Here is a 26,234-nt window from a genome sequence, read left to right as displayed (position 1 = left end):
GCACTAGGGGGAAAAAGCTTCATTCATAAAAATTTACCAAAGCATTCTTTTAGGTATAGATGTTGGGTTTTAAAAAAAGATTTATTCTTTAAAAACATTTAAATTTCCTTCATCTTTGCAGGAACACATCAGTTTACTAAAGCAAGCTGCTCCACACACACACACACACTTGTGTATGTGTATATGTGTGTGTGTGTGTGTGTGTATTGTTGTTGTTATTGTTGTTTGTTTGTTTTTGCCTGGGGGTAGGTGGATGTTGGAGATTGAACCCAGGGGCTCTTTAACACTGAACTACATCCCAGTACTTTTTACTTTGTATTTTAACACAGGGTCTCACTAAGTTGCTGAGACTGGTCTCAAACTTGCAATCCTCTTGCCTCAGCCTCCTGAGTCACTGGGTTAACACTGTGTACCACCATGCACAGTGTCTATATTGTTTTTTAAACAGCTGTATTATAATATAGTCCATATAACATGCAATTTACCCAGTTAAAACCTACCATTTGGTGGTTTTCAGTGTATTCAAAGTTGTGCAACTATCACCACAAACAGTTTTAGGAAATTTTCATTATCCTAAAAGGAAACCCCATGCCCTCAGCTGTCACCTCTCAATCCCGTCTTGTCCCCAGACATAGTCAACCACTAATCTACTTTCTGACTCTCTTGCATCCTTATTCTTTAGTCTGAGGATTAGATTGAACAATGGAAATTATTAGAGGCTGTCCTATTAGCTTGGTATTTTTTCTTGTAATCCTCCTAACAAATCAACACCAGGCCTTTCCTTGGCTTTTATCTGATTAAAAAAAAAAATCCCTAAGATTTCCATTTATTTTCTAATAAATACTGTCAAGTTTTTGCCTGAAACCTTTATAAGAGAAATGTAGGCATGAATTAATTCTTTCCTTTTTTTTTGTGCTGGGGATTGAACCCAGGGGTGCTCTTCTACCACTGAGCCATATCCCCAGACCTTTTTATTTTTTATTTTGAGACAGGGTCTCAAAGTTACCAAGGTTGGCGTAGAACTTGGAATCCTCCTACCTCAGCCTCCTGAGCTGCTGGGATTACAGGTGTGCACCATCACACCCTATTTCTCTAAGGCCCTAGACACCTAGATTTTGTACACAGCAAGAAGACAGCAAGAGAAATTTCTTTATAGAAGAATTTTTTTATTTATAGAAGAAGCAGTGTGGGATTTATCACGGGAGGCCTGGTTCACCTCCTTCTAGCAGAGGAATTAGGCAAGTTACCTCACACTAAGGCCTTTCAGATGTTTGTAAAATGAGAAGCCTGAGAATAATTTCCTTAAGTGGTTGGTGAGAAGATTAGATGGGTGAAGGCAGTATTAAGGCAGACCAGGTTCATGTTCTGAAAAAAACATCCTCTAAGGAAAAATTACTTCTTAAAGAGGTGTTGGTTTTTTTTTGTTTGTTTGTTTTGTTTTTAAGTGTTTAATAATTTATAGGCAGAATTGACCTGGTAGAGCAGGCAGTCCAAATGCTTGGGGAGGACCGTGTCTTCAGGCAAACCTGGGGCTGCAGCATTCTTGTGTGCTCCTAGGCCAGGCACCGAATCTCTGCAAACCTCAAGTACTCCAACTGTAAAATGGAGCAGTGCTCCAGAAGCCACTGTGAGAACTGAATGATGTAATAACTGTAAAGTCTCATAACTGTATGGGCAGATGGAAAAGGTCCACTGTGTGGTACAGTCACTGTTGCTATTCTTATAATTATCATTGTCATCATTTGTGAACTTGGTATGATTTAACGGGACAGAGGAATGACATCAGTGAGAAAGCTTGAAGAATTTTCATTGTTCCTTATGCCCATGTTGAAAATGATGTGTTTACTGTTTTAACAAAAACTGCAGAAATGAATGCAAGTGTCACTCTTTCTGTTGAAGAAATGATAATTTCAAGTGAGGAAGTAGGGCTGGGGATGTGGCTCAAGCGGTAGCGCGCTCACCTGGCATGCGTGGGGCCCGGGTTCGATCCTCAGCACCACATACAAAGATGTTGTGTCCACCGAGAACTAAAAAATAAATATTAAAAAATTCTCTCTCTCTCTCTCTATCTCTCGCTCTCGCTCTCTAAAAAAATAAAATAAAAAGTGAGGAAGTAAAGTGGCTAAATTGTCAGCCAGGGTAGAAAAGCTTTCCCACCCTAGCAAGTCAGCCATTCAAGGGGGTCCTTAATTCAGACATGAATATAAACTTCAAGTTTTTTCTCTTCTACAACACTTGTATGTCATTTTCAAGTGTGTTGGTGCCACGTAATTTTGATTCTGTATGTCTGATGTTTCTGTTTTTCAGCATTTTTATTTGCCTATTCTTTCTTCTTATATTATAAACTCCTTGATTCAAAGTCAATATCTTCTCCCTTTTTAGCTTCTCTCAGTCTAGAATAATGCTTTCCAATTAGTGGGCTGCAGTCATGTATCACTACTGAAAAAAATTCTCTAAAAGTAGTATTTGATACAAGTATCAGGGGATGGGGCTTGTTTATAACATGGTGTATTTAGCACATTTCTTGGATTTAATAAACACTGAGTGGACATTAGTTTCTGCTGATGATTCCAAGCCCCATGAGATATCAGGATTGGAGGTATTCCCCAGATTTGGCATCAACAAAAAGAAAGCCAGGTCTATTTAGCCTCAACCTGTTCTTCTTTAGCTTCAGAGGGTATACTAAAACTTTCATAATGAAAGCAAAAAAAGTTACATTATTTGGGTAAAGGACAGATCTTCATTCAACATGATTCAGAATGCTCTCAAACATCAGAAATTCATGAGTTAGTGTTAAATAGATAACACCTTGAAATTATTGCAGTCATTTCTCTGAAATTCACTTAATGAACTCTTCCCCCTGCTGCGGCCCCAGGGTTGGGATCAAACCCAGGGCCAGGGATCAAACCCAAGGCCTTGCGCGTTCTAGGCAAGCACTCTCCCACTGAGCTACATTCCCAGCCCTTTAATGATGTTTTAAGGCTAGTGTTTCTCAAACTTTATAGTGTATACAGGTCCTCTGAGGATCTTACAAAATGCAGATTCTGATTTGGTCAGTCTGAGCGGGACCTTCTGCATTTGAGCAAGCTCCCAGCTTTCGATGCGCTCCATAGCAGGGTTTTAGGTTGTAGATGGAGGGGAGGTGGGGTTCCTTCATGGTTCTCTTCCTGTCCTCATCAGTCTGAGTGTTTCTCTTTCATCTCTCCAGGTGTGGTCGCTGGCTACAGTAGCTACAGATCTTTGCCTTGGTCCGAAGTCTGACCCAGATTTGGAAACACCCTGGGCTCGGCATCCATTTGGGCGACAGCTACTGGAGTCCCTGTAGGTTTTGAGAGCTAAAAGTGAGAAAAATGAATGATGTCGATTTTTGGTCTGTAAACACATTAAATGTTATTGCCTCAGGGAAAGTTGCAGGGCTGGGGGTATAGCTCAGTTAGTAGAGTGCTTGTCTCTCAAGCCCAAGGCCTTGGGTTCAACCAAAAAACAAAAATCAAAAAAAAAAAGAAAGTTTTAGAGGCCTAAGAAATGAGAGGAAAAAGTAGGATCTTTCCTTTCAGTGCTGAAATTACCTCTGTACAGAATGAATTTCTTACAGCAAAAGGTACTATATAGTATTTGTCACTTATAACAAGGATTAGAGACGCCTGAAGACACGTGCTTTAGTCTATGAATCACGTCTGTGTGAACCCAGATCTTCTTAGATGCTGTGGGGTCTGGCCCCAGGGAAGAGATAAGAGAATGGTGTGTCTGTATTTATTTTCCCAACACTGGGCGCTTTCACACTGTTGGGCAACACATAGAAACATTGAATTTGTGTTTAATTTATTACACTGATATATGGCAAGCTAGAATTATAAGATATAAAATAATTTACCACGGAGCAAAATGGCTTGAATGTCCATAATGTTGAGGCCCAGGCCCAGGCAAGGGAACTCCACTTCTGCAGGTTGAGGTGGGCTTTATTTACCTGTTGAGGCCAGACCTGGGACACCTGCTCGTGCGCTCCCACTGCCTTATCGTCCACACAGGGATGGTAACATTTGTTCTATTTACTTGAGGTAAGCCTTCTGAAAGATAGTAAAAAAACAATTAAAAATGTTCACAACTGAGTGCTAGGAAGGTGTATTATTCCATCCCAGGGGCAAAGTCCCTCTGATCCCTAGCTCACGTTCTAGGGTAGGGTAGTCCCAAAAGACAAAGGGAACAAGAATGCCTAAAAGGTAAAATATTTATTCCTTGTCATTCTTATTTAATAGCTCCTAGTCACAAGTCCACCTCCAGAGTCAGTGGCCTTTCCACCATACTACGGCAGTAGGGTGTTTCTGAGCACCTTCTGTAGCTTCACACTGTATGAATGAGCAACATGGGAAGTGCCCCCAAAGCAGTGAGATTCTTCCTCAGAGTTGGGGAGCCTGAGGAGGCGCAGACTCCCCCTCACTCAGGTGTGAGGTGAACCCACTTGGTTGTTGGGGAGAAGCTGCAGTGTGTTGGGGCTCTAGCCTCACTGCCAGTCAGGAACTCTCAGGGTGGGGATCCAGGCCCTTCGTAAGACTTTGATACCTTTTATTCCAGCTCAAGTGTAGCCAGGTTCAAAGCGGGTCAGAGCCTGCAGAAGGCCCCAGTTCCTGACAGGGTTTGAGGCACCTACTCATGGCAGAGACTGCGAGATGTCCTTCCTCGTCCCCTGCTTGACTTGTTTTCCTTCCTGGCACCTACTTTTCCAGGCTGGCTCATTATTGCCGACTCCGGGACGTGCAGACCTTGGCAATGCTCTGCAGCGTGTTCGAAGCCCAGTCTCGGCCTCAGGGCATCCCGAACCCCTTCGGGCCTTTTCCTAACCGGTCTTCTAATCTCATGGTGTCCCACAGTCGATATGTAAGTTGTGGTTCTCTGGCTCATGTCTGATTTTTCCTTGATGTGAACTGTGGTGTGGACCAGTGTTCTGATGCCAGTGTGTTCCTCCTCCCACCTGTAGCCCAGCTTCACCTCCTCGGGTTCCTGCTCCAGTATGTCGGACCCAGGGCTCAGCACCGGAGGCTGGAACATAGGTTGGTGTGGAAGGACCCAGGCCGCGCTGGGTTCTCAGTACTCTAGAAGCTGTCGTCCACGTGAATCTTCAGTTAGTGCATGTTGCTCCCCATGTTTTTGGTTCTCGGTTCTCTCACTTTGGTGTGGGAGGGATGCTGTTCCAGCAAGGCCTGACCTTGCATTTTGAAAGGTCTTCAGTTCCATCTCGCAGCCTTGATAAACCGGCTTTGGTACTTCTGCTCTGCCCCCCAAACCCAGCTTTTCTCCTTTCTCCTTCACATGGCCCTTTCCAGGATCATCTGCCACTTCCTATCACCCACCTTTTCCCAAGACTGCTTTCAGTGTGGAGAAATAAAGCTGGGCCTGACTCCAGCTGGTCGTGAGGGTCTGTTTCATGAGTGGGTGTCTCTGTGTTTTCCAGGATTTTGGAAATTTCTTTTTAAAAATAATCTTAATTTTCTTGATTATAAAAGTAGTGCATGAGCCAGGCAGGATGGCATGTTCCTGTAGTCCCAGCCACTCAGGAGGCTTAAGGCTAGAGGATCACTTGATCTCAGGAATTCTAGGTCAGCCTGGGCAAGGTAGCAAGACCCAATCTTTTAAAAAAATAAAATAAAGCCAAAACAAATAAATAGAAGTAGTACATGCCCAGGGAAGAAATACAGACAAAAAATATTAGAGAAAAAAATTGTAATTATTGATCTCCCTTACCTAGGAAATAACATCCATTAACATTGCAGAACATTTTCTTCCAGTATGTGTACGTGTGTGGGTGGTTATTCTATATATGCTAGATTGCGTTCGGCTTTTAATTTTATCAAGAGTATTTTCTCATGTCATTTAACAAATCTTTATAAATAATCACTGCATTACATTCTGTATCAGTATACTATAATTATTGAGTGCACTTAATGATCAGGTTCCCTTAGTAGTAAAAACCTGGACAAAGAGGTAGAAATATTTCTCAGAATCTTCAGCTTAGCTTATTTTCTTCCTGGGACTAAGTGGACGACCCTGTGGCTTGAGAGTTTTCAGGTGTCTGCAGGCCTTCACTGATTGCTCTTCGCCTTTGCTTTTCTTCAGCGGGAAGAGACGCAGAGCATTTATCTTCGCCTTGGGGAGAGTCCTCGCCAGAAGAACTCCGCTTCGGGAGTCTGACCTACAGTGATCCTCGAGAGCGGGAACGGGACCAACATGATAAAAATAAAAGGTAACAGCCTTCCCAGGCAGGAACGCAGATCCAGAACTCGGCTCTCCCAGATCAGGACTCTTGCTTGAAGAAAGATACATTAAATGCCATTTGGTCTCGAGCTTATGTTTTCTGGAACTGACAGGAAATCTTGAATTTTATCCAGGCTTTTGGACCCTGCTAACACCCAGCAGTTTGACGACTTTAAGAAATGCTATGGAGAGATCCTCTACCGTTGGGGGCTAAGAGAGAAGCGAGCAGAAGTGCTCAAGTTTGTGTCCTGTCCCCCTGACCCCCACAAAGGGATTGGTGAGTGTGAATTTCTTTTCTTTCCTGTCACCATTTCGAAGATCCTATCATTTAATTTGTCCACAACCTCCGACTTGGAGTGAAGTCTTCCCTTCTCATTTATAGGCCAAATTTCAGAAACATGTTGAGTCTTAACAAAGCTCCTGAAAACCTTTGCATTTGATAACAAGATTCATTTTCAATTGTAAAGAGGTGGTCTCAGATCCAGTACTCAGCATGGATTGGAAGTGGGGTGCTCGCTCCTTGTTTAACTAACGCATGTGGAGCCCCTTCAAGCCCCCAGAAGGCCCAGCGCTCGGTGCTCACGCACTCTTTTTCTCCCTTATGGAACTCACAGCTGGTAGGAGAAAAAGTAAATAATCACAAATTGTGACAAATAGTAATGAGCAAACAAAAATAACGTTGGGGCAGGGAGAGCAGGAAGGTGAATCCTAAGAGATGGGTCAAGGCGAGTAGGAAGGGCTTCTCCAAGGAGCCAAGGCCTGAAGGCTGAGAAGGGGCTGTCTGGGAAGGTCAGTGGGAAGAGCGGCGTCCCATTCAGAGAAGCAGCTCATGAGGAGGTGACTTGTCATTTTTGAACAAATGAAGGTACAAAATTAGAGTGCAGGGATATGGTTGGATAGGCGGAATAACTTTTAATATTCTGTAGCTCAGTAAGGTAACTGTTGACTATTTCAAAATAGCTAAAAGAGGATCCTATAGGTTTCTGACGCAGAAATGATGTGAGTCTGAAGCGATGGAGATGGCTCTCCCTGAAGGGATTATAGCCCACTGTGTACATGTATTGAAATGCCACATTGTACAGTTTCTCTGTGTCAATTAAAAACATGTTGATAAAAAAATTTAAATAACATAGAAAGAATTTTAAAAATTAAGATTGTGGGATTATTAGGGCCATAGCCAGCATGGAATTGTACGCTGTGGTAAAGGATTTAGGTTGTATTCTGAGTCCAGTGGTGAGCTTCGGAGGGCATTAAGAAGGAAGTGACATGCTCTGTCTTACGTTTTAAGAGGATCACCTTGGCTGTTAGAGGAGGACTAGAGGAGGGCCGAGTAGGAATAGGAAGACCATTTGGCCATTGTTGTGATCCAAGAGCTCTGTGGCCTAGTCTGAGGGTGGTGTCACAACAGAGAGAAAGAGAGATTAAAAATTTATTTTAGGGCTAGGGATATAGCTCAGTTGGTAGAGTGCTTGCTTTGCATGCACTCAGCACCACACACACACAAAAATACATGTATATATTTCAGAGTTAGGCTCAACATGACTGGCTAATAATTTGGTTATGAGATTAAGGAAGAGAGACAAAGTTTGGGTGATTACTGGATTTCCAACTTGAGCAACTAAGTAGGTGACAATGTTGTTTTCTCAGATGGAAAATACAGGAAAAAAAATTGTGAACTTAGTTTGAGATAGTCAGAGATGTGTGTGAAATTTGGGATGGGAGGAGTCTGGTGGGAGGTTAGATGTGAGTCTGGTGCTCAGGAGATTTGGGGGCTAGAGCTAGGAATTTGGGGATCTCCAGCATGTGGACAGTATTTGAGCTGTGAGAATGGGCGTGTTTACCTAGGAGCTGGGTGGGCACGGGAAGGGAGGGTGTGGGGAGCACAGATAAGAGCCTGCCCACCCTGGGAGCTGGGCCCTGGAGGAAGAACCAGGGTGGAGACAGAGTGAGACATCAGTGAGTTTTGAGGAAAAGATGGGCAATGATGTGAAAGAACCTAAGCAAAGAGGTTTTTTCTAAGAGGAAGAAATGGAAGACTCCTGAAGAGAGTGACTGAACACAACATTGATTTCCTCTCTCTCCAGACCCTACCATTACTGTCTATATACAGTTTTTCTGAAAAGGTATACCTTTGCAAGGAGAAGTAATGTTAGCAATAAAATTTGGGATCTGGGTGAGTTAGTGGTAGCTCCATGCCAGGTACCTAGCATAATGGCCAAAGAAAGATGGGGGATATAGAAGACACCCTGGAAACTTCTCGAAAGAAAAACGAGGTCACACACAAAGGGTAAGGAATATAAATGGCATTATACCTCATCACATCTCTGGATACAAGATAACAATGCAGGAATGCCTCCAGAATTCTCAAGGAAATGATTTCTAATCAGTTGTCAATCATATATAAAAGTCAGCCTGAGCCTATCTAGGGAGGACTAGATTCATTCCCATAAATAAGGAAGCTGGAGTGCCGATGGGGGTGCTTACCATACAGACAGGGGCATAAACCAGTCAGGAGTCCTGGCTCCAGCAAGAGAAAATTGAAGAAATTATCTAGTATAGCTCAGTGTTCAGTGTATTTATAGAAGAACAGTTATTTGAAGGAGAGTTCAGAGATGAATTATTAATAAGTACATAGCAAACTAAACAAATGAAAAAGTGAGACAGTCACTAACTCTGGGAAAAACAAAATGTTCAAGAAAGGGAAAGTGTCATAGTACATGACTTGAATGATGTTTGCATGGGTAAACGATGCTCAAGCAGAACGTGATCCAGCCAGGGGAGAACTGCGGGGGAGGCGCAAGCAAGTGGTGTGCCTGCCGTTGGGAGACTGGGGGAGTGTTTCCACTGTGGACAGCCTGTGGGCAGTGCCTACATGTGACGCTTAAGAAATAGCCTTATAAACACGTTGTTTAGAGATAAGGAGGGAAAAAGAAATGAAGCAGTCAGATGGTTCAAAAGGGGTGCGGGTAACAGGAAATGCTGGGCTTTGTACCAAGATGCATAGAACTATTTGACTCTTTAAATTGTGCCAATAGTTTTAACTAAAAAAGAAAGAAAAAAAAAACAGAGCAATACATAGATTTAAACAGTGAATAATAAGAATTATTTTAGTATGATTTATTTCAGTATACATACTTGAAGAACTACAGGCATGAAATGCTATTTGAGCAGTACATTTTTTCATAGTGTCTAACAGCAGGAAAGTATACTAGAAAGAGATTAATGATAGCTCAGAGCAATTTGTCTTTTAAAATTAGTTTTTAGGAAAACATGAATCACAGAGATATGGAACTGATGTGTCAGTGCATCAGTCAGCTAAACCCTTATCGACTTCTACAATTCTGTGGGATGTACGAAGGAATAGATGTTTGGTGAGTGGGAGCAAGAAGTCTATAATCCAATCAGAGTCTGAAACATAAACCCAGGAACCACCTAAGCAAGGTTCATAATATATCCTAGTACCAATACAAACAATGTCACAAGATTTTTTAAAGGAGGTGGAAGAATTGTAGAAGATCACAGACAAAACCAATCGAGAAGTGCTTTGATCTGCAAAATTTTACAACTTTAGGGGAATTGGCTCCCCAGGTATAGGATGCAGAAGGTTTTGAAAGAAAAATACCAGCAGGCCACCAAAGCACAGGCATTGTCTTTATGGGGATACCAGCAGGCACCTCTCAGCTTCTCTCATCTGCAAGGGTCATCCTTGCATCAGCATAGCAAATTCAAGGGATGATAAAGTCATTTCCATTTAGGAGGTTAGATATTTATGACAGGGCTCTAGGCCTCCTGTACTGGGGAGGCTAATGCTAGCCAGGGTATTTCTTTATGATTTTTGTTTTTTTGCTTTTTTCCCATGTGATATGCAGTGCTTGGTCGTAACAGTGGCAGAACAAAGCAAGTGCTTTGTGCTCACAAGCCTCTCCTGGGGATGATTCCTTCCTGCTTCAATTTATTAATTCAACGGCTTATTTATTTGGCTAGTTCCACTTACATTTGTGTGTAGGCAGTTTGGTTAATGTACAAACTCTCCTTGTTGTGAGGTTAACACACTAGAGCCTTCTTCCACTTAGGCCTTGGAATTAGCTTCTGCCTCGAGGTTTCATAAAGCCCTGGGATCATAATATAATTGTTCTGTGCACCACAAGTATTTTTATTGTCCTTAATAGTTTGTCTCTCAGGAACCAAGAACGATCCGTTTCACCTCTCCCAGGTTTCAGCTGCAGAACTTACACTACAGTAGTAATAGCCTCAACCTGTGGTACCCACGTGTGTCAGTGTTCCTGGCCTGTCAGGACATGACATCTCTACTTAAATCAGGCCAAAAAGTAGTTTTCTGGCAAGATTTGTAGACTTTATGTCCATATAATGAAGCATGTTTCTCCTCTAAATAATGGCTTATTCATAGCAAATTAAATAAGACTTGAATTTAAATGTGACATTTGAAGTATGACCTGGTCTATAAATGTGATTTATCCATGAATAGTCTGGTAAGAAAGTCAAGTTATTATTGAATTTATGTATTTTTTCATGAAAAGAAAGTTTGTGTGACAGCCATTGTTTGAAGTTTTATTTACTCCTTGATAAGTAATTCTGTCATAAAAACTGTGCCCATTGTCAGGTTAGGAAAGGATGTGTAGCCCTGGGAGACTTGCAGAGGTGGTGGGGTGAAGAGGAAGGGTCTCCATTCAGAGGCTTCTGTTTTCTTGGGGAAGTGACAGAGCTGTTTCTTTTTTCAAAACCAAACTCACAGTGCCTCTTGTTTTGTCACCTTCACCCACTTCCAGAGTTTGGCGTGTACTGCAGCCACTGCCGGAGCGAGGTCCGGGGCACACAGTGTGCCATCTGTAAAGGCTTCACGTTCCAGTGTGCCATCTGCCACGTGGCCGTGCGGGGGTCGTCCAATTTCTGCCTGACCTGCGGTCACGGTGGCCACACTAGCCACATGATGGAGTGGTTTCGGACTCAGGAGGTGTGTCCCACCGGGTGTGGGTGTCACTGCCTGCTTGAAAGCACTTTCTGAACCTACAGGTGGTCGGTGGTGTAATTCCAGAGGACCCCGTCAATGCTGGTAAAAAGCTCTCTGCCAGGAGGGAAGCTCCAAAACCCAGGAGGTGGGAGTGAGTGTGTTGCCCTCACAGACGGCCGCAGTAGCAGCTGCTCATGAGCCTTTCCTATTCTTTGGCTGCCCTGGCCTGGACTTCGCTGGAGTGGGAGGGCAGGTGCACGGAGCTGAGCGACTACGATGGAAGTTCCCATGGGGAAGAGCACCGGCCCCAGGGGCTTAGCCCTGAACCACAAGTGGGGCTCTCCTGACCAAGTCAGCTGTGACAGAGTCTCTGAGTCAAAGGATGGTGGACATTAATTTAAGTGACAAGTGGGCCTATGAGAACTGTAACTTCAGAAATTGATACATTTAAATGAACAGATGGATAGTGGCCTTCTGTATAATACTGAAATTGTAAATATATGCTGTACTTAAGGATTGTTAAAATGTATTTGTTTTCATTTCTCCTTCAACTGCTTTCCCTTGATGAATACAGTCCTAGTAATTATTTGAAGGGGGAAAAATGAAAGTTGTACATCACTGAGTCATTTGTACCCTACTTTAAAAATTTTTATATTTGTGCATAACAGCTATACAGCAGAGTGGGTTCCATTGTGGCAGGTTTGTACCTGCTCACCACAGGTTCCCTCAGTTTCAATCCCCAGCACTTCCCTTGCCTCCCCTCCTCCCTCCCCATTGGTCCCCTTCCTCTCTCTTGCTAATCTTTCTTCCATTTTCATGAGATCCTTTTTTCCTTTTTTCTTTCCTGCTTCCACATGTGAAAGAATACATAGAACACTTGACTTTCTGCATCTGGCTTCTTCAGCTTCTTCCAGTTCCTTTCTCCTGCAAATGACATAATTTCATTCTTCTTTATGGCTGGATTAAACTCTATTGTGCATGTGTATAGATATTTATCCATTCATGTGTTGATGGACACCTAGGCTGGTTCCATGACTTAGCTGTTGTATTTGTGCTGCTATAAACATGGTTTTAACCTTACTTCTAACTAGAGTTATCTGCTTTGAATGTGACTAAAGTCAGTTCTCCAGTTTTTATTTTTATTTTTTGGTATTGGGGATTGAACCCAGAGGTGCTTTGCCACTGAACCACACTCCTAGCCCTTTTTATTTTTCATTTTGAGACAGAATCTCACTAATTGGCTAGGGGCCTCACTAAGTTGCTAAGGCTGGCCTTGAACTTGTGATCCTTCTGCCTCAGCCTCCCAAGTTGCTGGGATTAATAGGCACATGTTACCATGCTTGACAGTCCTCCAGTTTTTAAAGTAAATGCTGATTTACTTTGTTCATCTGATAGGAGAAAATGGAATTTGAAATTTAAGGTTCAGCTCTGAGAGTATTAAAATTATTTAGTTTAGCAAAAGGAAGATGAAATTGCATCCCCAGCATTGCTCCTGAAGCTTCCTCTGCCTCTGTACAAGCTGGCAGGCACCTAGTGAATGCCTCATTCTTATTTGAACTCTCTTCAAACTTTGCCTCAATTTGTCTATGTTCCAAGTGGTTACAACTCACATATCCATTATTTCTTCTGAATGATTTTCAGCTCTTTGCATTTTGTATATGCCAGGGTAGAAAAAAATTTTTTTGTTCTTTTGTTTTTCTGTTGAAGTTCCTATTTCTTGGAATTTTGTGGTTCCAAGTTGATTAACTTAAGGAACATAAATAACTACATGTCCCCTAACAGGAGAATGCTGCACATTGCTGTGTTTCAAAGTACAAGTCAGGCCTCTGTAATGGATTGTGAAATCAGTTTAGTGGATAAACACCAGCATTTAAACAAATTGAAAGAGTCTAAATATTAAATAGTAGAAGATGAATGATCAGAATATATGAGCATAGTTATGGTAGATATTGATTTGTATAACTTGTTTATGAATACACACACCTTTTTGCACACATGTATGCTGAATCACAGTATTAATTCATTTCTTGCTGAATGTTGGGGTCCAAAACATTTTCAAAATACCGTTTTGGATGATGTCTATACCTTGTTCTCTGTACAGCTGGTTAAGAACGTCCATGACATAAGGAAAGGACTTGGAGCCTCGTGTTAGACCAGAGGTTCAACACTGACCTCTGACCCAGGCTTAGGTGCCATTGTCTCCAGAGTGTACAGCAGGTGCTCTGGGATGAGGACAGAGGCCCGGGATGGCTAAGTTTCCTCTGCTCTGCTCTTTTGCCTGTAGCTGTTATAAGCAATCCCAGGACAGGCTGACTTCCACAGAGATCAAGGATCTGGTGGTCCTCGGTGAATTCACGCCATTTGCAAAGGACAGTCTTTTTCTGTTCCCCACTGCTCAAGCTAATGTAAAAATCTGTCCCAGTGGAGATTGAGACGTTTCCTTGTCCTAGTTTATTATTATAGGAATATTATCTTCCCAAACTAAAGATCCTTCATAGTAGGTATGAAGCATTTTCAAGTTTAAAATATTACATACTGTCCTCTTTTAATATGTGAATTCTTTTCAAATTTTCAAGTTACCAGAACAAAAGTCTATAATTTTTAAAAAATATTTTATTAGTTATTTATGGACCTTTATTTATTTATATACAGTGCTGAGAATTGAACCCAGGGCCTCACACATCCTAGGCAGGCACTCTACCACTGAGCCACAGCCTCAGCCCCAAAGTATAATATTTTTTAAATATTCACATTGGAAACATGTAGGTCTGGATGCTGGCCATGGTTGATATTCTCCGTGCCTCAGAATGGATTATTAAAAGTACCTCAGTCCTTTTTCCTGTTTGTCTTTAAAAATAGGTATAAGCTGAGTTCCAAAGTACCTTTGAACTTGGCAAGGAAAACAGGTCTGTTTCTTTGTGCATCAGAAACAAAAGGTTGCTTAGTGGGCCTGCTGGGAAGAAAGGGCTGAGCCTTCTAGGCCACTTGATTTTGTGCTCCTGTCCCCCAAATCACAAATGGTATAATGCTTTCCTTACAGATGCCATATAGAAACAATGATGCTTAAAAAAAAGTTTTAAAATTATCATTTATTATAGAAATGCATTCAATCTGAACATGGCTGAATTCACACGCGGGGAGCTCCTTCCCTGATTCAGTGGTTGGCAGAACTGCGGAGAGACCCAGTGTCATTTCAGTGGCTTCATGGAGCAGGAGCAAAGGAAAAAACAGGAGTCATTCATTCTGTCAGCAGGAGGCTGCTGTGGACATCCCTGGGCTGAAGGCCCAGGCAGCCATCAGTGGTCTCTACGCTACTGGACAATCTCTTAGAAGGTTGATTGTGTTTGCTGTGGAAAGATGGTTCTGTGATTATCAGTCACACCCCTCCTTTATGACTTCCCTTTTCATACTCTCCTGAAGGCTGGGGGCAGCAATTGGGTATCATATACACACTCCAAAGATAGACCCTTGGTATACTCATTCTCTTTAGAATCCAACGTCCTTGTCAGAGGCAGGGATAAATCTACCATATTGTTTTTCTGTGATGTTGGGAAGTTTCTTGTTCCGACAGTGTCACTCATTTGGTATTTTTTTCTTAAATCTCAGAAGGCCTGCTTTTATTCATCAAGTATTTCGTGTGAGATGGGTGCTGGGCAAGGATGAACCATACAAGTCTGTCCTACTGGAGACGAGTCTGGTAGGAAACAACGTGTGCATATAAGTGCCTGGGTCACCATGTGCAGTTGGCCTCCAGGAAAGGAAAGAGACACTTGTGAGCCCGAGGTCCTCTAGAGAAGGATGCTGCTGAGCTCATTTGAAGGGGTTTTCAGGTGGGGGAGATCAGGAGGGCACAGGGTGGGCTGTGCCAAGGATGGACACGAGCACACAGCATTGGGGGGCACTGAGAATAGTTTCTTAAGGACAGAGCAGAGGCAGGAGGCAGAGCATGGTGAGCCTACTGCTGCTGTCTGGAGCCTGGGCTTTATCTGTGAACCTGGGATCTCCTTCTCCTCACTTTAAAATTCCCACTGGGTTTTCCCCTCCTCCCTTCCCACTGTCCCCCCAGGCCTGCTTGGGGTGGGGGGGTCAGGGTGCAGTCTTCATTGCTTCATTGCACAGGACAAGCAGCTAAGCCAGTCGTGCTCCAACCAGCACATGTCTGTGTCCAAACTGCGCGGGGACTTCTCCCACATGCCGAGCAGGTCACCAGCGGACGCCTGCCAAGCGTCCTCCAATTCAACTCCATTCGGACATCACCTCTGTGGTTAAGGCCCCAGTCTCACAAAACTTGAGATGCCAGTCTCAAGCCTCAGGTTGCGACCTGTGCTGCTGATGAGCTATAAATCAGAAGTACCCATGACCACCTCCCACCAGCTAGTTAGGAGGTTTCCAGAACTCAGACACAGTTGACTTACATTTTCCCATTTATTATAAAGGATGTTAAAAAGGATACAGATGACCAGCTGGATGAAGAGGTATAAGGCAAGGTAAGTGGGCACCTTTAGCATCCTGGAAGTTCTGTGAACCTGTCCTTTTGGATTTGTGTGGAGGCTTCATTAATTAGGCTTGATTGATTATATCACTGGCCATTGGTGATCAGCTCAACATTAAACACCTTTTTCCTCCCGGTAGATCAGGAGGTGGGGCTGGAATTTCCAGCCCTCTAATCACACCCAGGCAACATGCCCCCGTCCGAGGTTACCCAGAAGCCCAGCAAGAGTCCCTTCATGCTGGATGTGGTGGTGCACATCTGTAATCCCAGTGACTTGTGAGGCCAAGGCAGGAGGATCACAAGTTTGAGGCCAGCCTCAGCAACTTAAGGAGACCCTGTCTTAAAAAAAGTAAAAAACAGTAGGGTTCCTTCATTAGAACAAAAAATATTCCTCTCACTCATGAACTCCCGAGAGATTTAGGAGCTCTATGTCAGGAAAAGACCAAATGTTAGAACAAAAGATTCTCCTAGCAGTCCTGTTGCTCAGGAAATTTCAGGGGTTTTAGGAGCTCTGTGTCTGGAATCAGGGAAGAGATCACTTATGTATTTTTTATTATATTGGTATCACCCAGGGAGGAAAAGTGTTATTCCGTTCATGCTCACATCTGTATGTAACCTTTTTTGGGGTGCTAGGGATTGAACTCAGGGGCACTCAACCACTGAGCCACATCCCCAGCCCTATTTAGTACTTTAAAAAAATTATTTTTGTAGTTATAGATGGACAGCTTGCCTTTATTTTATTTGTTTATTTTTATGTGGTGCTGAGGATCGAACCCAGTGCCTCACACGTGCAAGGAAAGCGCTCTGCCACTGAGCCACAACCCTAGCCCCTCTTTTGTCTTTTATTTAGAGACAGGGGGGTCTCGCTGAGTTGCTTAGCGCCTCACTGTTGCTGAGGCTGGCTTTGAACTTGCACTCCTCCTGTCTCAGCCTCCTGAGCCTCAGCCTCCCAGGCCACTGGGATTATAGGAGTGCACCACTCAGCCAGCTAACCTACAGGTCTTTTAAAGAAAAGACTTTTATATCTGTATTTTTTTGTAATTATAGGAACATTTTTAATTCCATTACTATTTTGTCCTCTCCAGTCCCCTTGTGATTTCCATAATTGGGATTTACTGAATTTTCACAAACCAGAAAATACTGATGCAAGGCAAAAAGATAACCACCATCTGCTTATGGAGGTCTCATCAGCCCCAGCCCTGGTCCCAGGGGACAGTGGCTGTCCTTAAGGAAAAGCACAGGGAGCTTCTGTTTCACAGCAGGCTCTCCCTGTACCATAATTACGGCTCCAGAATTGGTTCTTTTAACTTCTCATCTGTAGAGCATTGCAAATTTCATATTGTTGTAAGAAGTAATACAGAGTGACCCATATACTCTTTACCCAGGTGCTCCCCATGGTAACGTCTTTCATGATTGTAGTACCGTATCACAGCCAGAAAATTGACATTGGTACTTTCCATCACCCTGATTCAGATTTCAGTGTGACATGCACTTATTTGTGCATGTATGTATGTGTATGTAGTTTGTTCTCTGAAATTTTATCGTATAGATTTGTGTTGCCTTCACAGATACACAGCAAGGATCCCTCAAGCCGAGCATGGTGGTGCACTTGTAATCCTAACTACTCAGGAGGCTATGATGAGGATCACAAGTTCAAGGCCAGCCTGGGCAATTTAGTGAGACCCCATCTCAAAATAAAAATGTTGTAAAGGGCTGGGGATGTCGCTCAGTGATAAGAGTGCTTGCCTAGCATGTGTGAGGCCCTGGAGGGAATCCCCAGTGCTGGGTGCAAAAAAAGCCAACCATATTCTAAAATTGAATAGTACAGCGTGTGACCTTTTGAAATTGTTTTTTTTTCACTCCGTGTAGTTCTTTGAAATCCATCCAAGTTGTTGCATATATCAGTAGCTTGTTCTTTTTATTGCTGAGTATATGTCCATCATATGGATGTACCACAGTACACTTAACCATTAAACTGCTGAAGAACATTAGGATTTTTTCCAATTTTAAGAATTAACTTTTGAAAATTATTTTGTTAATTTCTTCTTCAAAACTGAAAAAGTTAGCCCAGCATGGTGGCACATGCCTATAATCCCAGCAGCTTGAGAGGCTGAGACAGGAGGATCGTGAGTTCAAAGCCAGCCTCAGCAAAAATGAGGCACTAAGCAACTCAATGAGACCCTGTCTCTAAATAAAATACAAAATAGGGCTGGGATGTGGCTCAGTGGATGAGTGCTCCTGAGTTCAATCCTTGGGACCAAAACAAACAAACAAAACAAAAAGATTTTCACTGCCATCAATGAAATAATATATGGAGATAAATTAATAATCTTTTCTCCTGACTCCTCAGCAACCAGTGTGACCAGGCTAGTGCTCATCCTTCCATGCTTTTCCTTTCATAGATAATGTGCCAACAAATACTAACAGGGCGTTTTTGCTAGTAGAAAGTATGGTTATTATATGCTTTACAGCAGTTTGCCTTTCTCACTTGAAAATACACTTCCCATCTCTCCCGTAATAGATGTCATGTAAAAAGAGTCACTTTCCATTTTCGGGTTTGCAGGAAATATGACAAATGGATGCTGAGATGTGGCAGGCCTTCTGGTCTGGACAAGACGGGGTGGACTTGATTTCCTGTGTTCCTTCCTGCGAGGTACAACTGTCAACCTCAAAAATAATGCAAGAAGCAACCAAAGAAGGTGGGGGGAAAAGGTGACCTGAGACCTAGAGGTCCCAGGGCTGGAGAAACAACAAAGGCCTGCAATGGGAGATTTGTAGAAGCTAAAACGAATCCCTGCAGATGTCCTCCAGGCTGCCGGTATCTGCCCTGTGGACTAGGATCCAGCAGTGAAAAGGAGGGGACTGCTGAGACACTGACAACCTGGATGACCAAAGAAACCGGGATTCAGCAAGGAAAGCCGATCCCCAAAGGTGGCATCCCATAGGTGTCTTCCTGCAGAACATTCCCGAAAGGCCAAACTCAAGGGCTGGAGAAGAGGTCCCAGGTTGTCTGGAATGGGAAGGGGCAGGAGGCAGGGAGACTTGAGCATAAAAGGGCAACTCACAGGATTCCCCTGGGGATGAAACTGTTTGGTGTCTTGAGTGTGGAGGATACATATGTACGCGTGTGGTAAAATCCCACAGAATTGAGCACACACCCACACGCGTGCACAGGGAAAACTGGAGAATCTGAGCTGGGTGGGCGGGGTGTGAATGTCAACATCCTGACTGTGCTGTTTCACTGGTTTTGCAAAATGTTCTCATTGGAGGCAACTGCACAAAGGGTACACAGGGTGTCTTTGCATTCTTTCTTAAAACTGTAGGTGAATCTATAATTCTATCAAAATGAAAAAATTAATTATTGAAAAAGCTGGATACTATCATTCTGGTAATTGTAAACTTTGAGTATCAACTTGGCTATACTAGAATACTGGATCCTCTCTGATCTAACTGGAGACTTTTGACTACTCATCAGTGAGACTTGATTTAACCAACTGCACAGAAGGCTCATGGACCCACATTCCATCTTACCTGTGGAGCAAGATTCTCCTCCTCCTTTTTCTCCTTCCTCCTCCTCCTCCTTCCTCTTCATTCCTACTTTCTCTTGTCCTCCTCCTCTTCTACTGGGGTTTAAACCCAGGGGTGCTTTATTGCCAAGCTACATCCCCTGTTCTTTCTATTTTTTAATTTTGAGACAAGGTCTCACTAAGTTGCAGAGGCTGGACTCAAATTTATGGTCCTCTTACCTCAGCTTCCTGAGTAGCTGGGACTTCAGGCATGTGCTACCAGCAAGATTTCAATTCTTAATCAGCACACTCAACCCCTAACATGTACTCAAACCACGGAGAGCTCCCTCCTCTAGCAGAGCCATGCGCTGGTGCGTAAAGAAAGTAGGGGCTTGTGTGGATTGCTATTGGATTTTTGTCTTTCCTTTAACAATGGCATGCAAAGTAAATGGGTAGTGAAAGTGAGTGAGGTTTCCTTTAACAATCGTTTGGGAATGGGGAGGAGAATGGAAGAGTCTGATACTTGATTGTGGACTTGGAGGGACTGAGTCCAGCTCTCTGGACTTTCCACCACTAGAGGGAATGGCAGATACTAAATAATAAGCAAAACTCAACTTCTCATTCCACTTTTGGTCTTTTGACTGTTTTCTTGTGAGGGTGGTGATTATTTTCTGGTACCACAAGGGATTGAAAAGCAGCAAAGATTTCCACGAATAGATGGCAACTATCTTGTTGGAGATACACAGCTGTTCTCAGGAGACTGGTGATTTCCTCCCAATTTAGATAAAAAATTCTCAATGTCTGTTAACAGGGATAATGCAATTAATACCCAGGAGGACCCCAGATAACTTCTCTGTGGATCAGGGGAAGGAAGGAAGGAAGGCAGGCAGGCAGGCAGGCAGGCACAGACAGGAATACCCAGTTTTTCTTCTACCCTAAAAATTTTCCTCTACAGTAACAAATCACAAAACAACCTCTAGTTACTATCTTTGTTTTGCTACATTAAGCTGAGACAATATAAAGAATGAGAGAACCATTAAATAAACACTACAGATCTTCTCTCAGCTGCTTGCTGTCTTGGCTCTGAATGGTCACTCAGGAGAGTGGCTTTCTTACTTAGTGTTTTTGGAAGGCTGAAAGTTTTGTCGCCCTGACTGGGACCAAGCTACAAGTTACCCCAATGCCTCTGAACCCAAACCAGGAGTAGGGTAGGTATAAAGACCTCAAAGTAGACCAGATGTTATTTTCTTCTGCTACTTTCATAATTTAGAAAGAAGTATTGATGGATAGAACCCACTCTCCCACCAATCCTTTCCTAATGGAGATCAGAAATGAAAGAAGGAGAGAAAGGATCGAATTGATATCCAAAGGAAGTGGATCTTTTATTTTTTCCTAACAGGAAAATGTCCCCACATCTAATGTTCTTACTGGTCCAATCTGTATCTTGCGGTACTATTGATATAGTCTTTACTATTTTGCCCACAAAAGGCAAGACAGTTGGACTTCCCGAAACCCAAGGCCCAAGGAGCGCAAGGTGGTGTTATTCTTGAAGCTAGGGCTCTCCACTTACACCTTCCCCGCCAAGAAATTATTGACACTAGGTGGCGGCAGAGACCTGGCCAATTTGAGCACTTCATTGCAAATGAGGTTGAGGACCAGCGTTAATTCAGACAAGTCAATCTATACTTGTTTCTGTAAGTTGTGAAATGAAACGGCTGACCTGTAATTTATTCTAGATTCATTCATACAATGGTTGAAAAAATATAATACCAGAAAAGAAAAGCTGATCAAAGTCCTACCCTTCACCTTCTTGGGCATGAATGAGACTCAGGCATTATTGCTCCAATTGGAACTATTTTATTCTGTTATTTTATTGTGGTGCTGGGAACGGAATCCAGAGGCTCCACCTATGCCAGGCAGATGTTCTACCACTGAGCTGAATCTCCAGCCATTAAAGTTTATTTTAAAAAGAAACAGTTAAAGTATAATTATAAATAAGGAATATGGGTATGATCGAGTCTCATCAAACAAATCTCGTCATGAAGTGGTTCAGGGGAGTCTACCAATCCTGAGTCCAAAAACAAATGAAAAAGGCAGAAACAAAAGTAAAAAAATAAAATATAAAGCCATTAAGCTGAAGTAAAATGTACTTTCACATTGACCTTCACACCAGGCCTAATCAGGGACACTGCTTATTTGGTAGTTGGCAAGAATAAGGCTCAGTGTGTTGGCACAGGCCTGTATGCCAAGCTACTTGGGAGGTTAAGACAGGAGGATCACAAGTTCAAGTCCAGTTTGGGCAACTTAGCAAGACCCTGTCTCTAAATAAATAAATAAATAAAAAGGGATGGGGCTGTAGCTCAGTGGTAGAGTGCCCCTTGTTTCAATCCAAATACCACAAGAAAAGAAGAAAAAAAAGAATGAAGGCTAGAGACTTTATGCCCAAGCTCACAGAACAACAGAGCTTGGATTGGAATCTGCTTTGCTCTAGCTTAGCCTGATTCACTGCACTGTAGCACATTGCTTTAACTGCCAAGACTGTTCAGCAATCTCTGATAGAGGGCTCTCTAGAAAATGTATTCTTCTTAGATTGGTCAATGAAACAGCTGTGATGGGTAATTCGTAGGTTAGTTGATCGTATCAGACCAAGATAAAGCTCTCAACAGATTACGTACATGGATCCAGACCGAAAAGCTAAGTTTTATGAAGTCTGCAAGAGTTATAAAAAATAGACAGAAGGAAGACCAGTAGAGTAGAGGAAGTGGGGGTGGGGTGGGGAAAGGAAGTACTGCGGACTGAAATGGAGCAAATTATATTTCATGAAGTATAACTGTCAAAACGAATTCCACTGTTATGCATAACTATGAAACAACTTAGGGATTTTAGCTAATTGCATGCTATGGCCAACAACGTGCATTTATGGTTAAAAAAAAAAAACACCTCGGTGACATCTCAGAGTTCACTGTTTGGATGGAGAAAGGAAATAGTCCTATTCATGGTACTTTATTGGCCCACTGATGAATCCTTCTGTTCAATTCTGGAACATTGTTAAAGGAACAGTGTTCAAAGAATAAGCCAGATGGTGAGGAGTTTGTAAAGCATAAACTCTGAAGAGCTATAGTAGAAATTGGAAACTTTTGTGTCTGCTCAAGAGAAGAAATAAATAAGAGATGAAAAACTGACTTTTAATGGCTAAAAGGAAACTACATTTATTCTGTCATTCCAGAAATCAAAAGTGGGATTAATAGAAACATGTTACAAAGATAGTGATTTCAGTTTAGTGGGAGTGGAAGGAAAAACATGAACATGGATTATAATACAAGGGGAATAACATAACTCCTCTTCTTAGAGATTTCCTCTTTAGGAAAATAACCTTCATGAGCCTCCTTGGATATGTGAGGTGAGCTGCCTCTCATTGCAGTTAGAAGGAAGAAGATACAAAAAACAAAGCTCGATTTCACGTCTAATAAAGGGAATTTTCTGGTTCCCCAAGGAACCAAAAAAGAAGGGAGAAAGGTGAGGAGGGCTGAGAAAGGCCTAGTCCCCAGGGGACGCGTTGAGTGAGAAATGCGTTGAGGTGGAGAACAGCTGATACATTTCCTGGAGTGGTAATACTTAATTAGAAATTATTTCCTATTCCATGCCATCACTACCTTCAACTACTACCAGTCCTTCAGAAAAGCCTGCTACACACAGTGACCTTGTCTCTGCGGTTTTGTGGGGAACAAAGAGAACTGGAGATCCAAATGAGGCGAAGCAGCCAATGAGAAGAAAGGTAATGAATGTGGGAGCTGCCAGGGGGCAAGGGTGGATAGCCAGCAAGTGGCCTGGACTGACTAGCTCAGAATTGAGGTACGACAGCAAAACTAGAATGAATTTCTTTTCCCTTCTTTACAACTTCACAGGAAAATCTTACTGTAGATCTAAGCAATCTCAGCATATAATTTTGTTCTTTCCTTACTAAGTCAAGAATTTTTGCCTTGCCAGCATAACTACTCTTGTGCTTTGGGGATATTAAGTAAAAGAAGGGTTAGTTGAACACAAGCACTAGACCTTGATAACTGATCTGATATCTGAGACATCTATGGAGTGACTAAAAGGTGGGTAGCATATATAGTGTGGATACACTGGACAGAGGGATGATTCTCATTCCAAGCTGGATGGAGGATGGCATGTGGCTTCATCACATCTTTTTTAAATGGCATGCAATTTAAAACATATGAGTTGTTTAGTTATGGAATTTTCCATTTAGCATTTTTTTGACTGAGGTTGGCCATGGATAATTAAAACATCAGATAAGGGAGGGCTGCTTTATACCCTGAGATGATTCTAGCTGTCGATGCCAGCAATGCTGCCCAGCCCCCTCTCTAAGCACAGGTTTCATCCCACTAGGTCTCTGCCAGCTCTGACTTTGAAAACCTAGGGTCTCACTCTGAATCTGTTCCTCATGACTCCTGCATTATATCAACTATCCAAATCAAGGTCTTGGAACAAAAAAAAAAAAAAGTCCAAGAGCTGATAAATCTAAGGAAAGATTTCTTGTCTCACTAGCAATGGATAGCACAGAGCGAGGCTACAGCTGAAGTTGGTCATCTTGCTGTGCAATGGATCTCAAATTTTAATCCTTCCATCTGCCTGAAACTTTGTACCCTTTGATGCCCCTTGCAATATTTTGGCATCTAAGATTTAAAAAAAATACAATTTTTAAAATTTGCTTAATTTGGCTACTATACCCGAGAGACTTGAATACATTCAGTGTTGGTGTTTTGGCAAGGCTGTATTCTAGGTGGTTTGGAGTATTTCCACCAGGAGACACACACTGACTGGTTGGGTCTAGTTTTGTGATGTGAAGAAAGGTCAGTGGGCTCAAGTTTTGTCAGCTGGGTGCATTCATTGTTAATGCAGCCCCTCAGCTTCTTGCCTGATGGTTTTGGCAACCAATGGTTACTGTCCATAATCATTACTCTATTAGGTTTTGCAGAATAATGGCATTCCAAATCCATCACCCTTCTGCATTCACTTGCTGGTATTCTTCTAGAATGAAGAATTTACCCAGTTATACAGTTCATATAGGAAAGTGAAGCCTTTTCATTGAGCCCAAACTTTGCAAGCACCTAAGAGAGAGACAAATGGAACCATAAAATTTTACTAGGTATTTAGATGCTCTTATTCATCAAATAAATACAAACCAAGATACCTTTGCAAACATGCATCACTTGAAGATGTGGGTGCATTCTGAGAAACTCATCATTTGGAGATTTTATCGTTGTGCAAGCATCATAGAAAGTACTTACTACACAAACCTAGATGGTAAAGTCTATCCCTCACCTAGGCTACCTGACAGAACCTCTTTCTCCTAGGCCAAAACCTGTCATAGCATGTTACCTGCTGAATTCTGTGGGCAGCTGTGGCATGCGAAGTGCTTGAATGTCTGCATGTAGAAAGGTACAGTAAAAATAAATCAAAAAGGTTATACCTGTCTTGAGCACTGACCATGAAAGGAACTTGCAGGACTGGAAATTGCTCTGGGTGCTTCAATGAGTAAGTGGTGAGTGACTGTGAAGGCCTAGGACATTACTGTACCTGACTGTAGACTTTAAAAACATGGTGCACTTGACCTACACTAAATTAGTAACAATAACAACAACAACAAAAAAAAATCTTTATTTCTTTAATAATAGATTAATCTATTACTATAACATTTTGATTTTATTTATTTTTTTATTGGTTGTTCACAACATTACAGAGCTCTTGACATATCATATTTCATACATTAGAATCAAGTGGGTTATGAACTCCCATTTTTACCCCAAATACAGATTGCAGAATCACATTGGTTACACATCCACATTTTTACATACTGCCATATTAAAGTGACTGTTGTATTCTGCTACCTTTCCTATCCTCTACTATCCCCCCCTCCCCTCCCATTAACATTTTGATTTTAAAAGGTTCTAAAATTTCTTGCTTTTTGACTCTTCTCTAATTACAATTAAAACATATTGTATAGCCACACACAAAAATATTTTCTTTCATTATACCCTTATTTTATAAGCTTTTCTTTTGTGTGTGGAAGGGAGGGGAACTGAGGATTGAATCCAGGTGTGCTCTACCACTGAGCCACATCCCCAGCCCTTTTAAAAATTTTATTTTGAGAGTAGCTGAGGCTGGCCTTAAACTTGGGATCCTCCTGCCTCAGTCTCCCTAGTCGCTGGGATTACAAGTGTACACCACCAAGTGGGGCTCTGTGAGCTTTTCTCTGTTAAGTTTCTTTTTCACTTTTTAAGCTTTTTAGTTAAAAACTAAGACACAAACATGCTTTAGCCTAGGTTTGTTTACAACAGCATCACCATAAACACGAGTAACGTGTTGTTGCACTACCCTGCTCTGATGGCTGTGTTGTCAGTATCCATAGGAATTTTCATTCTAATGATAGCTTCATTCTGATGGCAGGACCACCATTATATGTATGGTGCACTGTTGACCAGGAACATTATTATGTAGCATGTGACTATAATAGGATCAATACTGTAAAGCATTTCTGTATGTTAAGACTCAAACATTTAGAAAATCAGAACTCTTAAGCATGGATGTATTGATTGCACACTTAAATAGTTAATTCTTTTCTTTAGAATGTCAGATTGTGTGAAATGTTTCAAACTACTGAAACCTCACTAAAACATTAAAAGAAGTACACACCTTTCACACCAGGAGTGTCAGTTTATTTCAGAACTTTCTTTCTTGCTTCGTCTATGGTTACTTCACATGCCTTTCGAGAATTGCAAATTCACTTTTCTACTTCAGGGAGCCAAGTGAGCGTCTCCAGGTTACTCCTGGGCCTGGGGATGATTCAGGGCAACTGGTGGAAGGCAGCCAGAGCAAAGGAACTTGGGTGCATCAAACAGAACAAGTCATTCTCAGTATCTGGCTCTCAAGTCTACCTCTTCAGTTGAGTTAATTTTTCAACCCAGGGTGTCAGACATTCTGTTTACCTTTTGAATTTCATCCGTATCAGACT

General features: G+C 42.2%; 1 protein-coding gene across 9 annotated transcripts in view; it reads left to right on the top strand.

The window, feature by feature from the left end:
* Wdr59 (WD repeat domain 59) overlaps positions 1-11,743 on the top strand; it is a 78,093-nt gene extending 66,350 nt beyond the window's left edge. For 8 of the 9 annotated variants that reach the window (XM_078032667.1, XM_078032670.1, XM_078032668.1 and 5 more), the window contains 6 exons: positions 3,209-3,321; positions 4,725-4,875; positions 4,976-5,048; positions 6,112-6,238; positions 6,384-6,526; positions 11,037-11,743. In XM_078032667.1, the coding sequence (XP_077888793.1) occupies positions 3,209-3,321; positions 4,725-4,875; positions 4,976-5,048; positions 6,112-6,238; positions 6,384-6,526; positions 11,037-11,272 (843 nt within the window). In that variant the 3' untranslated portion in view covers positions 11,273-11,743. Of the gene's footprint in view, positions 1-3,208; positions 3,322-4,724; positions 4,876-4,975; positions 5,120-6,111; positions 6,239-6,383; positions 6,527-11,036 lie in introns of those variants that run through there. The other variant, XR_013430986.1, reaches the window with a different exon arrangement.
* Positions 11,744-26,234: the final 14,491 nt, after the last annotated feature.

The sequence above is a fragment of the Ictidomys tridecemlineatus genome, chromosome 15 (assembly GCF_052094955.1).
Source record: "Ictidomys tridecemlineatus isolate mIctTri1 chromosome 15, mIctTri1.hap1, whole genome shotgun sequence".
In the NCBI taxonomy this organism is placed as follows: domain Eukaryota; kingdom Metazoa; phylum Chordata; class Mammalia; order Rodentia; family Sciuridae; genus Ictidomys; species Ictidomys tridecemlineatus.
Note: the sequence above shows the minus strand (reverse complement) of the source record. Positions and strands in the feature narration are given on the sequence as shown.